The sequence below is a fragment of the Daphnia pulicaria genome, chromosome 8 (assembly GCF_021234035.1).
Source record: "Daphnia pulicaria isolate SC F1-1A chromosome 8, SC_F0-13Bv2, whole genome shotgun sequence".
Classification (NCBI taxonomy): Eukaryota; Metazoa; Arthropoda; class Branchiopoda; order Diplostraca; family Daphniidae; genus Daphnia; species Daphnia pulicaria.
In genome coordinates, this window is record NC_060920.1 from 11,605,279 (window position 1) to 11,619,004 (window position 13,726).

General features: G+C 40.5%; 3 protein-coding genes and 1 long non-coding RNA gene across 5 annotated transcripts; 2 read left to right on the forward strand and 2 right to left on the reverse strand.

Moving 5' to 3' along the window:
- Positions 1-4,469: 4,469 nt before the first annotated feature.
- Positions 4,470-6,117, reverse strand: LOC124311555. 2 transcript variants are annotated; one of them, XR_006909840.1, is made up of 6 exons: positions 6,009-6,117; positions 5,885-5,938; positions 5,275-5,783; positions 4,940-5,207; positions 4,805-4,858; positions 4,470-4,704 (listed from the first exon to the last, which is right to left on the reverse strand). It is a non-coding gene; the product is annotated as an uncharacterized LOC124311555 (long non-coding RNA). The 2 variants fall into 2 exon arrangements; XR_006909839.1 differs by having other exon boundaries at positions 4,940-5,783.
- A 412-nt stretch (positions 6,118-6,529) lies between these two features.
- On the reverse strand, positions 6,530-9,387 carry LOC124311491. The gene is made up of 4 exons (XM_046776014.1): positions 9,309-9,387; positions 7,206-7,338; positions 6,923-7,115; positions 6,530-6,830 (listed from the first exon to the last, which is right to left on the reverse strand). The coding sequence occupies exons 2-4, from the start codon at positions 7,218-7,220 to the stop codon at positions 6,613-6,615; spliced, it is 426 nt and encodes a 141-aa protein (XP_046631970.1). The 5' UTR covers positions 7,221-7,338; positions 9,309-9,387; the 3' UTR covers positions 6,530-6,612.
- On the forward strand, positions 7,604-9,671 carry LOC124311054 (UDP-glucosyltransferase 2-like). Its single transcript, XM_046775328.1, has 4 exons — positions 7,604-8,689; positions 8,749-8,971; positions 9,030-9,249; positions 9,324-9,671. Exons 1-4 carry the CDS (start codon positions 7,622-7,624, stop codon positions 9,613-9,615), a joined length of 1,803 nt encoding a protein of 600 aa, XP_046631284.1. The 5' UTR covers positions 7,604-7,621; the 3' UTR covers positions 9,616-9,671.
- Positions 9,672-11,407: 1,736 nt separating this feature from the next.
- Positions 11,408-13,342, forward strand: LOC124311121 (UDP-glycosyltransferase UGT5-like). The gene is made up of 4 exons (XM_046775442.1): positions 11,408-12,327; positions 12,401-12,623; positions 12,689-12,908; positions 12,989-13,342. Exons 1-4 carry the CDS (start codon positions 11,497-11,499, stop codon positions 13,269-13,271), a joined length of 1,557 nt encoding a protein of 518 aa, XP_046631398.1. The 5' UTR covers positions 11,408-11,496; the 3' UTR covers positions 13,272-13,342.
- Positions 13,343-13,726: the final 384 nt, after the last annotated feature.

A 13,726-nucleotide genomic window follows, 5' to 3' on the forward strand; every position in this document is an offset into this window, starting at 1 on the left:
CTTCGCCTTTTATGGGTGTGACCGCATTGTGGTGGCACAACATCTCCCATCCGCACCCAATTTTATTTTACAAAGTCCAGCAAAAAGGAACGCGGGGGCTATATCGTCTGTGTTTCTATATCAAGGCCCTGCGCGCAAGAATAAAAAGAAAATGTATTCGATGTGGAACTCGAATTCGAACGAACGAAACCGAGAACTTGACACACATAAACCACCGGGGGGATCCGAAATAAATAAAAAATGAAAAGTCGAAAAATTCTTAGCGGTCGGCAGTAGATGATGGACTCTACATCAAAAGCCCTGCATAATATTTGGTAATAATACGGTGGGCACGCCTATGAAAAAAAAAGACCTTCCCTCGTTTCGGCTGTAAATTTCACGTGTTGACGACATCTCCTCAAATTTATCCTTCGATTTCACCTTTTTGGTCGTAAATTACAATTTGCCTACACCAACCGATTCAGTCCCGTCAAAGATGCCCTACACCAAGGCTCGGGGCTCATATACAACTCTTTTGACGGCAATTCAAAAGGATTGTGTAACATTAAGAGTGATCAAGGCTCATTCAGACTATTGTCCAGCACCTTATGCTGGGTGTCCGTCAATGAGCCGACAGTCCGACACGGTTGAAGGGTCGGAGAGAGTCAAAAAGGAGAGGGGGAAAAGAGTCAAAACAGAAAATGACGAGATGCTAATGAGTTGACAGACTGACGGACCGCTCAAGTACCAGCCATCATGCATGCGTACACGCATGGAAAAGAACTGCTGGACATCTGTTGAGACTCGGAAAAGGATGGCCTATAACCCTTGAGCACACACAGACGCACAACATACAAGCCGCATGCGAACACACAGAGAAAGAAAGAAAGAAAAAAAAACCGTTTCAAAAGTTGACATGATGGGCGTCGGCCACCCGTCTATTGTTGACCGTTTCCAACGTCCCCCTATCTTTCCTTATTCCTCTGCCTTATGCACCTCGGAAAAAAGGAAGCTGACCTTTGCCATAACTGAAAAAACATCCTCCACCTCCTCTATTATACGATACTTTCCTACGTGGACTTTTATTGCGCTAATTTACGACCTTATTCACCATGCGAGAGATGGAGATGACCCACTACCAACAGCAGCAACACACGGACACACAAAACCAGAAATTATAAAAACGAGTATAGACCTATGAAATTCGTTTCTTTCTTTCCCCACAGTTAAATCACGACGGCATACGAAAGCGGCTACTATTCAAATTATACAATATTCAAATTCCTAACGATAGATCACGTGAATTTATGTGAACAATTCTGGGGACCAAAATAAAAAAAAAGGGCGATAAAAACTCGTTGGAGTCGATATTTATTATTATAACTTGGATTTGATTAGCTCCTCTCTCTGTGCTTGTTGTCTTTGGCGAATGCCATCTAACGGAGACTCGAAAGCCCATCGACAATCTCTTCAGACCCGCACGAGTGGGGGGGTACGTGTCACCCGATCCGCACGCGACACACATCTCGTCAAGATTGATTGTCCATCATCATCACAATCACGTAAGACCGGCGATTGGTACTCGTGAAACTCGATCAGTCAAGTCTGCGCTGTGCAGGGCTGAATCAATACCGCTGCTACTGGGGCTCTTGATTATTTACCGCCAGTATACGCCGCCGCCGCCCATCAGCTCCAAGTTTGGCTGCCCAATATGTACATCGAACATGGGCTACTTCCTTTCCATTATTCAATCAAACGTGATTTAATCAATCGTGCGGTATGAGAGGAGACGGGGTTATTCCGCCGAGAGGGAAGACGAAGAAAGGAAGACCATCGATAAATAAAACACTCGACTGATCAAACGTATACATATAAAAAAGAAACTTCTTTTGGCAAACTTGTAGACGAACCAACAGACGATTTCTACGTTTCCAGTTTCGGTTGTTTTGTTATTATTAAATTGATTCTCGGAAGTCGATACTTTGTTCATTCCGCACGCTCGGGTTTTCCTTTGGCAAATCAACCCTAAAACTTTACACTGGGAAGAAAAAAGTGAAATAGTCGAATAGAAGATAATCAAGTAACAAGAGCTTTCAATTCAAGTCGGGTGCTGCTGCTGCTGTGCACATGCAGCACAGCGCGCGGTTCATGTGATGGATGGACGTGAATGTATGTAAAAATACGAGCGGCGTTTTGGCTTCCAAATTGCTGTGGTGCGATACGATACCCAAATGCGATATGATGAAGTGGACGGGCTATTGTTTAACAATAGTTTGTACTTTAACGGCCATCCATCAACGCCAGCCAAGCGCTCCAACACTCAACAACGGCTACCTGTCGCTACAAGATGACGAACTTTCCTCGCCAACCATAGTTATTCAAATAAGCGATCAATACTCGAGCCAAAAGAATATCGAAGATATTCAAAGAAAAGCCAAATTTTGTGACGACAATTTCAGTTGGTTTATGCAGACGGCGCCATCGACTGCTGACTTTACCTACTGATGAGACCACAAACACATGGTTCGTTTAACTGTCAGCACCCAAGAGAGAGAGAGAGTTTAACTGTCAAACAAAAGGTTAAATAGACACACAGAGGAGGGGGGGGATGACTAGCTTTTGGTAACGATAACAAACTCGACCGGACTAAATACATCAACGTATTTAGACTGGGCAACGCGGTGGTCAGCAGTCGGGACGAGACGGTAGCTATACAATTTCCTGCCGCCATCATCACATCCTCTCTATACGAAGAGATTGTTTCAATGCACTTCACAAGATACAAGGGAATATTGAAAAATAAAAAGAGAGAAACAAGAGAGTGTGCCCAGCTGCGTCTGCCAAGCATCTCCCGACCGCACGTATATAAAAACACTCGTCGATATTTGACAGCCGTTCGACTTGATGAAGATAATCCCAACGGCACGCGACTCGACTCTATTTGCCATCAGAGAATTGAACGTTCCAGCAATGCAGACAGATAACAATCAAGAGTGACTGGGGGCGAGCACAACACAGCAGGGTGTGAGTCATCAACGCAGTTGAACCAACACAAACCGAAAAAAAAGCGTCGAACTGTGACATTGTTGTGAGTTGCGACCAGGTGCCTGGCGCCACGGGTGCGAGGGTGTGATATTTCCATATCATTATTTGGGTTAAAATGCCTTAATTGAATTAAAGTGAAGGTTAAAGCGCACTTATCTAAATTCCTTTCAGACGGGCTAATTTTGTGTTTGAAAAATCATACAAAGAATTTTCCCGCTTTTTTTTTTTGCTTGATCTCTCAATCAGTAAATAAAATTGTCGAGCCCGAAATCATGCCAAAATTCTGAAGAACAGGTTTTTAGAAAGTTTCGGCTATTGAACGAAATCAATGAAATTGCAGATAAAATCAAGTAGCTCGAATTATTTACCATCTTCCACCCCATACTGAGGATAGACTGTATGAGAAAGAAAGCTGTTTCTGTATTAGGGCTATATTATTATTATTTTGTCTCCCCTCGGTGTTTCCTACCCTCGTTGTGCACACAACCACAAAAACAATATTGGCCATGGCTAGATCAACTTACACTCGGTCATTCTCAGCCAGTCTCTCGTTGAGTGTTTAGGATAAACACAATCGGTCCACAGACATCATCAATCAAAATATATAGACATAACTAACAATGTGAAACCACAACTAGCGTTGGGAAAACATCACGATTGGCTTTCGAATTCACGAAACATCACGAGGTAAAAAAACGAAACGAGACGTACGAGAGTTCACGTTGCAACCGACTTAATTAATGGCACAAAAACAACCACTTACTTTTTGAAGAGGGTCATCTAGCTGGCTGGCTTTTGGTAAGAAAAAGGGTAGATTTCTCAATATGGGCTGAGGCCATTCTGAGCCCATGATGGGTTCGATTCGTCACGACGAAACTTTCATCTTGGCACATGCTCAACGTCTTCAAAGTCACATAGAATGCATAGTTAAGTTGGTACACATAATTTCTGGAGTGACGAAGAGTTTTAAAGTTCAATAGTTAGTGAATTTAATTGCACAAAAATTCAATTAAAGTACGGGATGAGTGATATGGCGAATCACAATTTTCAAACTCAACTGCATAGGATTCATTTCTTCACTGAATGACGAAAAGAAATCAAGGTTTCTAAAACGACCGCTAGGTGGCAGCTGTAATCGATTATCGTTTTCTCCTCCTCTTTTTTTTTAAATTTAAATTTCAAGACGTGAAGACGAGAACAGGTTTGACTTGTTTCACGTTTTGCCTTTCCAGTTGAAGTATGAAATTTGTAAAAGTTATGCTGTAAAATATCTGAGTGAAATGTGAGGCAGCAATGTCTGACACGTAGTAGAATTCAATTGACGTGTGTAGCCCACAACTGTAGTGCTTTAAAACATTTGTTTGATTCAACTATTTCTCAAGCATTATTTTTTTCGACTAGAAAAGTCTACAGAGTAGATTTACAAAAAAATAAATCATTAAAAGAGAAAAAAAAAAATTGTATTAACCGGTATGTCCATAATCATTTTCAACTTTCGAAATGAATATTTTTGTTAAGCGAACTGAAATCGTGATTCAAGTAGTCATCGGCCACAGACAAAAATAAGGAAAGTTTCCACTCCATCCAAGAAGGTACGCTGCGTTTGCAGATGAATTCCGTTGACCAGTGCAACTCAGATCACTGGCGTTTCGTCAAAACTCGTCGCAGGAAACAATAACTCTTTTAAATGTGTGAATAATTAATATATTTAGCGAGCTGAATTAAAAACACAGCAGTTGTCACAGTAATAATGCGAAAAAACTTGATTTTTGTTTCTTACCACGTGATAAAAGTCCGGCCTAGTATACAAAACGACCAGCAGACTCAAGGTAACCTTTAAAGTTAAATTAAAACATTGCATGCACATTACTCACGGAGCCATTTCAGCGGCGAAAGGTTATGTGATTTAAATTACCCATCCAAGATCCATGATGACGAATGAATCAAGTGCTTGTGTGTAAGTTATCAGAGGACGTTTCAAATTGAACTGCGCAAACTGAAAGTCTGCAAGGCGTTCTTGAGTGCATTTGAAAAACTAGAACAAATGGATAGCGACAACTTTCAATATACGCAAAGGTATCGTGGAAAATTGGAAGATAATCATAATGGAACCGGAATAGAACCGCCGGAACCGGTTGCTCCGGTGGTACAGCGCCATCTTTCGAGAGGTGAGAGCCACACCCCTATGAGCATAAAAAAAAGCTGTCTTCGTTAAATGTCTTAAGGAACTCGGTCAGCGAGTTCGGCAACCTAAAACCTCCCAGCCAAAGGTTCCTAGTTTGCGGTACCGTTTGGTCATTATCTGGCGTAAAAGAGGTTAGTTTATAAGTCCGACAACTGGAAATACTCGTTTCGTTTCTCTCTTCATGTTCGACTTCACCTCGGTAGGAAACCTACCCAACACGTTTACAACATCGCGAGGTGTATAATTGAATATGCATAAACATTGAATGAAAAAAAGAAAGCAACTATGCAATAACTAGAAAGGAAGAAAACAAAAAGTAAAAAGACACATCGCCATTGGCCAATCTATCCACGTGAGCAATCGGAGAGATTGCATGTACTTAATTATTAAGTTCAAAATAAAAATAAAACTTTCATCTCCCTCCAAAAAAACGACGTTACAGCGCCAGCGGGTGATAAAGAGCGAGCGAGTCGATGACTTATGAATCCATTCTGGGTTCTAACTTGATTTTTTGAAACCAAGCCAAACCTTTCTGGACCGGCCAAGTCAGAATCAGCTGGAGGATTGCAAACACCTACGGTATATCAAATCAGATACGTGACTATTTCACCCGAAATCCAGTTGGCAATCGAGATTGACAGCAAATATGCCCTTAAAAAGAAAATTCTGACTTACCGATAAGTAAACATTGGGACAAATCCAAGACACCATTAGAAAAATGAGAACAATCTGTAAAAAGAAAGTTGAAATTGAGTTATACTTGCAAATGCCGACGCCAAAAAATAATGAGGAATTTTACCCATGCGGTGTCCATGTTTAGTTAACAAGGCCTTACGAATGCACGCAGTGTTTATCGGACAAAATGTCGTATGCAACTGCAAAGACGTTCTCTAGATTCTCAGTTGGAAATGTAACTTCATTTACCATTTTTCAGAGCTCAGTGACGAAGGGAGTCACGAGGTGAACATTCCTAGTAAATACTAATTAAATTTTTCCGAATAACCACCCCAAACTTCTCTGAACCGCTCTGAACAGCCCAGATAATATACCGGAAAAATTTCTATTGGTATCTTGTGGTCTCTTCTTAATTAAATGACTGACTAAAATTCCAAGATGAGCTTATTGCGCATCAAGGTTCGAATTGAATGCAATTAATATGTCATTAGCGATCGCTTAATTACTTTGTGACCTCCACTCACCTACATAAATAAAGCGTACTTTGTCTTTCAAGTCCGCCAGTTGTACTACTTTTTTGTTGTTGCGCAACTTGAAAAAAAAAACCTGCTTAATATTCTGCAGGGTCAAAACAGAAAATTTAGAAATGTACAATGTTTGTATTGAACAACAACAAAAAAACAGCGAACACAACTTAAACCTCAAGAACACATACTGGCCAGCCAGATTTAGTGTCGGTTCGGAATAACATTAGCGTTAGTGTAACTAGGGCGATCAAATTGATTAATAACAACTACAGGGCGATAGGTCGTAGTGGTGTGGCGACGGCCAGTGATCCATTGACGGAAGTTATCGTACATGTTCCAGTTCCAGAACTTGAAGGTGTCCATCAAATCTAAAGAGCGCTCATCTCCCATTGGAGAACCAGCCGGAGGGTTGAATCCGCCTGTAACACGAATGAGAATGGAATTAATCCCCGCGTTTTCTCATTATTAATCGAGCTATTTTTAGCGCAGCTACTTAAACCTATACACTTACTTAGACGGTTGTACTCTTGAATCTCTTCGCCAGTTACTCCGTTTGACCGGATGAAGTCATCCGCTTCAGAGCGCTGATTCGGGTTGAATCCGGCATCGGCTGTCGATGGCGCAAACTTTTGATGCGGCTCTACAATCGGACGAAAACTAGCCATTTGAATGAAGCACACCAATAGCAGCAGAGTGAAAGAAACCTGTTTTAGACAACCATAAGAAAGTGTTAAAAGATCATGCTCGTTAAAGAGAACAGACCCAGAAAACTGCGGAGAAATTTATCTTTTTACCAAAGTTGAATTCATTTTCGAGCGAGAAGATTCTTGATAATTCGATGAGACTTGTCGAATTGAACTGTGATGACTTCTTTTGGAACCTAGTCCGCTTTATAGTTGGAACTCGAGGTCGATTTAGTATTACGACCTCCACCGAAAAAAGGTCATAAAAAATCCGCTTTTAAAAATTTCCGGTTTTAAAAAATAATACCGTACTGTTTTTTCGAAAACATGTTTGTTTGAAATAAATCCTCCCTGTGGGACACGGGAATTACGAAGGCCAGCATTGAAAAATATTATTCCAATAAAAAATTTGATTTCGTAAAATAACGGAATAAATATTTTAATCTACAGTGCTTATAAGGGCGGTTGCGTTTTCCTTGATGACTTGGCGAGTTTTCGACAAACGCTGGATATTGACAGCCTCGAAAATGCAGGTGATTCAACATGCGCAAACAAAAGATGCTTATCTAAAACTTAAAAAAATAGTACGGAAACGTTTGATATCAATTGAAACATTGGGGGCAAATGAGCAAAGGCTCAAAAATAAAAAGATAAGAAAATATCCGAGTGCTGGTCTACGTGCAAGAAAAGATAATCACAGGATTTCAAGTCAGTTGTTATTTTTAATTTCCAACGGAGAGAGGTCACTTTGTGAAATCATGAAACCCAAAAATTTCCTTTGGCTGATGATTGTTTTGTGCCATTTGTTCACAGCATGCTATGGAGGGCGAATTCTGGTCTTGCTTCCACTGGGCTCGAAAAGTCACAAGCTAGCGGTCATGCCCGTCCTGGAAGCGCTGGCCCAAAGAGGTCACAACTTAACAATCGTATCTGGCTTCCAATCCCCCGAGAAGATGACTAACATTCACGAAATTCAAATCACAAGTATCGACGTCATTCTCGAGAAGGTAGTCAATTGGTACGATACCGAAAAAGGTGACGACGAGACTCAGTTAAAAACAATGATTACCGCACTACCCAACACCAATACTTTTATTTACGATGAAATGATGAGAAATCCTGAATTTCAATCGATTATGCTGGAACGCAGCGTGGATTTGGTGATAGTGGACGGTATCGTGAGCGAGCTCACTTTCCCAATCATTGAACATTTAAGAGTGCCGTTCGTCTTTCATTGCTCTTCTTTCGGCCCATGGACAACAGCTGCAATTGAAGCGATGGGAACTGATTCGGATTACGCTTCGATTCCGTTTCCGCAGACGGGATTAGACGACAAAATGACTTTCGCTCAGCGTCTGACTAACATCCGCAAGGCTCAGTCGTTCCACTCGTTGCGACAATCACACATTTTCGATACGATTGACGCCTATGTCAAAAAAGATTTTCCAAACGCTCGGCCGTCAGGTGACTTTATGAAGGAGGCCAGTCTAGTCCTAATCAACAGCGACATCACCACTGATTGGCCTCGTTCGTTACCACCTACTGTGATACCCATCGGAGCTGTTCACGCACGGCCAGCTCAAGAGTTACCGCTGGTAAACAAAAAGCGAAAAATTTGTTTAAGTAAAAGAAATTAAGTTTAATACATTTACAGCCACTGAAAACGTTCGCTGACGAAGCCGAGACCGGTTTTATCGTGTTCACGTTCGGATCCATCATCAAAATGACTGCAATGCCAAACGATTCCCTACAGACATTTTTAAACGTGTTTTCACGAATTCCACAAAGAGTGGTTTTGAAATGGGAGAGTGAATTTCCGGAAGATGTTCCATCTAACGTCATGATGGTCAACTGGCTACCACAACAAGATCTCCTAGGTATGAATTTGATTACTTTAGATCTAATAAAAATTAACAACTGTAAAATTGTATGTAGGACATCCAAACGCCAAGATTTTCATAACTCACGGAGGGATGCTGGGCACTCAAGAAGCGATTTATCACGCAGTACCTCTAATCGGTTTGCCTTTTGGTAACGATCAGTATACGAACTTGGCAATGGCCACAAAACAGGGATTCGGATTGAAAATAGATTGGGAGCACTTGAGCGAAAAATTACTTTACGACTCGATTGTGAAAATGATTAACGAACCCAGGTAACACCGCGCGCGAAATTCAAATTTTTAAAATTAAGAATAGAATAGTTTCAAAGTACCTGAATTGTTTTCAGTTTTAAAGCCAACGCCTCGAGGTTATCTGGATTGATGCGTGATCGACTGGTGCCGGGAACGGAGTTGGCCGTCTACTGGATCGAACATGTTCTACGTCACGGTAATACCAAACACTTGCAGGTGTCATCAAAGTATGTCCCATTATACCAGAAGTATCTCGTCGACGTTGTCCTTTTTCTTGCTGTGATTTTAGTCGTGATGTTAACGTCAAGTTACTACACGGTCCGCTTTCTCATCTCCAAATGTCTCCAACGTAATAACCCTGTCAAGTCGAAAACAAAAAATAAGTAATGTGTATTTTCTTATATGTTCAATACACTAAATGTTTATTCGCTTAAGGCCAAATTTTGGGCCACTGCCGCTGGTGCAACCGAAATAGTAGTATAATGTAGCATTCTGATTGATGCGTAGATGGATGACACGAGAATATTGACAGTTGGAGTTATTGTAAATGCAAAGTGAGGACTTACATTATCGACAGCAGTATTGTGGAGATGGTGATGAAGGACGCTTTATCAAACACAAACACTTTTTTTTGTCGATTTCTGCTTCACGTGGAGAGAAAGCTTTTTTGTCTCGCTCAGTTTTGCCACTGGCCTTGCCGGCCAAATTCTACCGTTACATTTTTCACGATAATTCTAGCAGTCTTTGTTTGTTTTTTTCTCCTATGAACTCAATTTCTGGGCGTATTCTGTCCTGGACATAACAGAGGAGGGTAGGGCACCTTTTTCCAGTTGTAGAACTGCTTCGCAACCTTGTCTAAATGGAATATTTTCCAGACGATGAAGGTCGTTGCGTTGTGTCCCAGCCTTTAGTGAATTCATTTATTTGAACTCACATAACTAACTGATCATGTTAATATATAGATTGGGTTTTGCTGAGACTTCAATCAAGTAAGGAAAAGTAGTCTTTTTTCGAAATTTTTTTGCGCTATTGAATTTAGGGTCTAATTAAACCATTAAGTTTTTAATTGAGAATAATTTTTTGAAATGAGTACTACTGAGTACTGATTCAAAAATGCGGAATATGCCCTTTAACAAGACTGGGTAGTTAATCACGTTAATCACTGCCATTTTGCTTATTGGTTTTCTAAAATTCAATGTACGTCTCTCAATTCTCTCAATTAAACAGTCATATGGCTAGTCGTGGCTAGTAGTAAGCCAAGTAGTAAGCGCGCATTTAACAACATGTGAGCTTAAACATACGTTGAAACGTTTTGAAACTACATTGTCATCCTGCCCTGATAGTCCAGTGTTCCAAAGGTTAATTTACGGACAACAATCAAAGTGTAGTACGCAAGTAAACAGATGCATAATCACATGTTCACAAAGATAACTAGCTTGCAACCCAATTTTTCAGTTCCAACACTCAATGAACTCTGAATACGCAAATACAAGTAAATATCGCAAAGCTAGAAGAGATTGCCGACAAAACACAACGGCATTTGTTTCACAAGTGTTACGAAACCCAAAAACCAGATGCGCCTTTCCATATTTTTCAATTTAACAAATTCAAAGAGTCAGGATGACGGTAGAAAAATAATCTCAATTTACTAATTTGAGCGAGTTTGAGTAGCTTGATTCGTTTGTATCGTCTATACGAAACAAACAAGCTCTACAATATTACTGTGATTTTTTGTACGTTCCACTGATAATTAATCAATAATAAAAACAACAACAAGACAACATTTTAAACCTTACGCCTTAAATTGAGTAGTAATTGAAATGCGGAGAGAGAAGAATATTTAATATCATGGTATAAAGCGGTATAAAGTGATAAAATTCAATTACGTTATTTGGTTTTATTCAGGTTTATAGCGGAAACGGTTGCCTTCCCAATCAAATTAAAAACGTTAAAAAAAACAATATCGTGTAATACAGTTTCTCTTAGTAACATTACAAAAAATACGTAACTCCCATGAGTTAAAAAGTAAGGGATCAAAGTTTCAAAAAGCTGATAAAAACTCGTCTTATTTGATTAAGATAATGATTACGCAACTCCGCTCAGTAACCTTTTGCGTAACAAAATAGTTTCAAGATTGGTCTTTGAACGCACTATATAAATCTCACAGTGTGGTCCTGGAATTCAAAAGGAAACGGTACCGAAACCAGAGTATATAGTTGTCGTAAAATTACATAGTCAAGACCATTAGATCCTCAAGCAAGTCTCAAGATGAATGTCAAAGCAATACTGTTCGCCGTTTTAGTTGCTAGCTTCGTCCAGTCCTGCATTAGTGCGAGAATCGTGGTTGTGTACGCCGCTTGTTCCAAAAGTCACATGATCGCTGTCATGCCCGCCATTGAGGAATTAGCACAGAGGGGTCACCAAGTGACGGTCATTTCTCCATTCAAAGGCATCGCCAAGAAAGTAAAAAACGGTCGCGAAATATTCCTGGCAGACATCGCCAAAGGAATGGACGAAGCTGAAATCGACTGGTTCGCCATGCAAAAAAAGGGAGCCACCCAATTTTTGACCATGTTGACGTACATAAAAGAAATTTCATTAAAAGCTTGTGATAGCATTTTAAATCTCCCGGAATTTCGAGAGATCGTGGAGAAGCGAGACGCTGATTTGTTCATTGTGGACGGAATGTTTCACGAGTTCCTTTTTCCCATTTTCGATCATGTCGGAGTGCCGTTCGTGACCCACAGTTCCTCTTCCGCTTTCCCCTCGACGTTGGTCGCAATGGGCGCTCCGATTGACTACGCTTCCGTTCCGTTACCTATTTTAGATGCTGACGATCGAATGACATTTTCTCAGCGACTCATGAACATTATCCCGAACGAGATCATGGGCGTGCTCATAACTCATTACATCAAAAAAGATCTAGAAGCCCTAGTCAAATCTCATTTCCCTGGTGTTCGGTCCATCGCCGAATTGGAGGGAGAAGCCAGCATTTGCATAATCAACAGTCATCCGATGACTAGTTGGCCGCGATCCTTGCCGCCGACGATGGTGCCGATAGGAGCCCTTCACACCAGACCTGCACAGCCTTTACCAGAGGTAGGCTTCCACGAAGAATTATAGGAGGAAATATTACTTGTTCAAAAATTAATTTTCAATTTCATCTTTATAGGGATTAAAAGAATTTGCGGATGGAGCCACGGATGGACTCATAGTTTTCACTTTAGGATCGTTCGTTCCCGTTTCATCGATGCCAAAAGAAACGCTCGACACTTTCATTCGAGTCTTCTCAAAACTTCGCCAGCGGGTGGTATGGAAATGGGAGGCAGATGCACCTTTAAATATGCCATCAAATATCATGATGGTTAATTGGCTCCCGCAGCAGGATCTTCTCGGTAATCCAACCATCAACTAATTTCTATTTGCTGATTATTAATTGTTTTGATTTCTTATTAAACAGGGCATAATAATACTCGAGTTTTTATCAGTCACGGAGGGATGCTGGGCACTCAGGAAGCGGCCTATCACGGAGTCCCGATGTTGGGCTTGCCTTTTGGTAACGACCAAAGAGGAAATATTGCCAAAGTGAAACGTGGAGGTTGGGGAGTACAACTCGGTTGGGACAAAATCGACGACCAGAGCTTAACTGATGCCTTTACGTATCTCATTAACGATCCCAAGTAGCTTAAAAAATCACATTTTTTAAAAACTTAATTCTAAAAGATTGAAATCCTATACAAGAATTATAATTGAATTGCAGTGTCCGGGCGAACGCCTCTCGAGTATCGACCCTGATGCGCGATCAATTAATGCCGGGAGTAGATGTTGCCGTGTACTGGATCGAGTACGTGATCCGTCACGGAGGCACTAAACATCTACAGCTGTCCTCCAAAAACATGCCATTCTATCAACGACATCTCATTGATGTCTGCTTATTCGTAACATCTGTTCTGTCAATAATTCTCTACCTGATTTTTATTATTGGTCGTGCACTATTCCGTTCCTGTATATCGAGTAAAAACGTGAAAACGAAAAAGAATTGAAATAGAGTATTTTAAAGTTGAAGCAAACTTTGATGCCTGTGTGTCAAAATAATAAAACAAAATCAAAATTATTCGTAATCTTATTATTTGCTACCTCAAGCTGACAACGTTTGAAATTGTATATTCGACATAATACATAATCGTGATTCATAATCATGAAATCGTAGTCACGAATCATAATCGAGATTCGTGAATGTGATTGCCGATTAAGCAGATTACATAGTGATCGTCTCCGGACCAGTGCCATGTTAGTGCCCCCCCCTCCCCATAACATTATTAAACTGCATAGGTGGTTTTCTATATAGTTAAAATGTGTTTGTAAAAAATTTTAAAAACCGTAACAGAAGTTTAGGAACATAGAAATTAATGCCACGTTACATAAGATTGCTTTTGAAGCCAGTTTGAACTGGTACTTAGTCTACGTGATCTCTCGGTGTTTCAAATCTCAGCCCCTC

Excerpts from the sequence above, each read along its gene's own strand:
- LOC124311491 (XM_046776014.1), bottom strand. Across the intron at positions 6,831-6,922 it reads TCAAGAGTACAACCGTCTAA|GCGGATTCAACCCTCCGGCT; the intron begins GTAAGTGTATAG and ends TTCGTGTTACAG.
- LOC124311054 (XM_046775328.1), top strand. The coding sequence starts at position 7,622 with ATGCAGGTGATTCAACATGCGCAAACAAAAGATGCTTATCTAAAACTT. Across the intron at positions 8,690-8,748 it reads CAGCTCAAGAGTTACCGCTG|CCACTGAAAACGTTCGCTGA; the intron begins GTAAACAAAAAG and ends ATACATTTACAG. Across the intron at positions 9,250-9,323 it reads AAAATGATTAACGAACCCAG|TTTTAAAGCCAACGCCTCGA; the intron begins GTAACACCGCGC and ends AATTGTTTTCAG.
- LOC124311121 (XM_046775442.1), top strand. The coding sequence starts at position 11,497 with ATGAATGTCAAAGCAATACTGTTCGCCGTTTTAGTTGCTAGCTTCGTC. Across the intron at positions 12,328-12,400 it reads CTGCACAGCCTTTACCAGAG|GGATTAAAAGAATTTGCGGA; the intron begins GTAGGCTTCCAC and ends TCATCTTTATAG. Across the intron at positions 12,624-12,688 it reads CCCGCAGCAGGATCTTCTCG|GGCATAATAATACTCGAGTT; the intron begins GTAATCCAACCA and ends CTTATTAAACAG.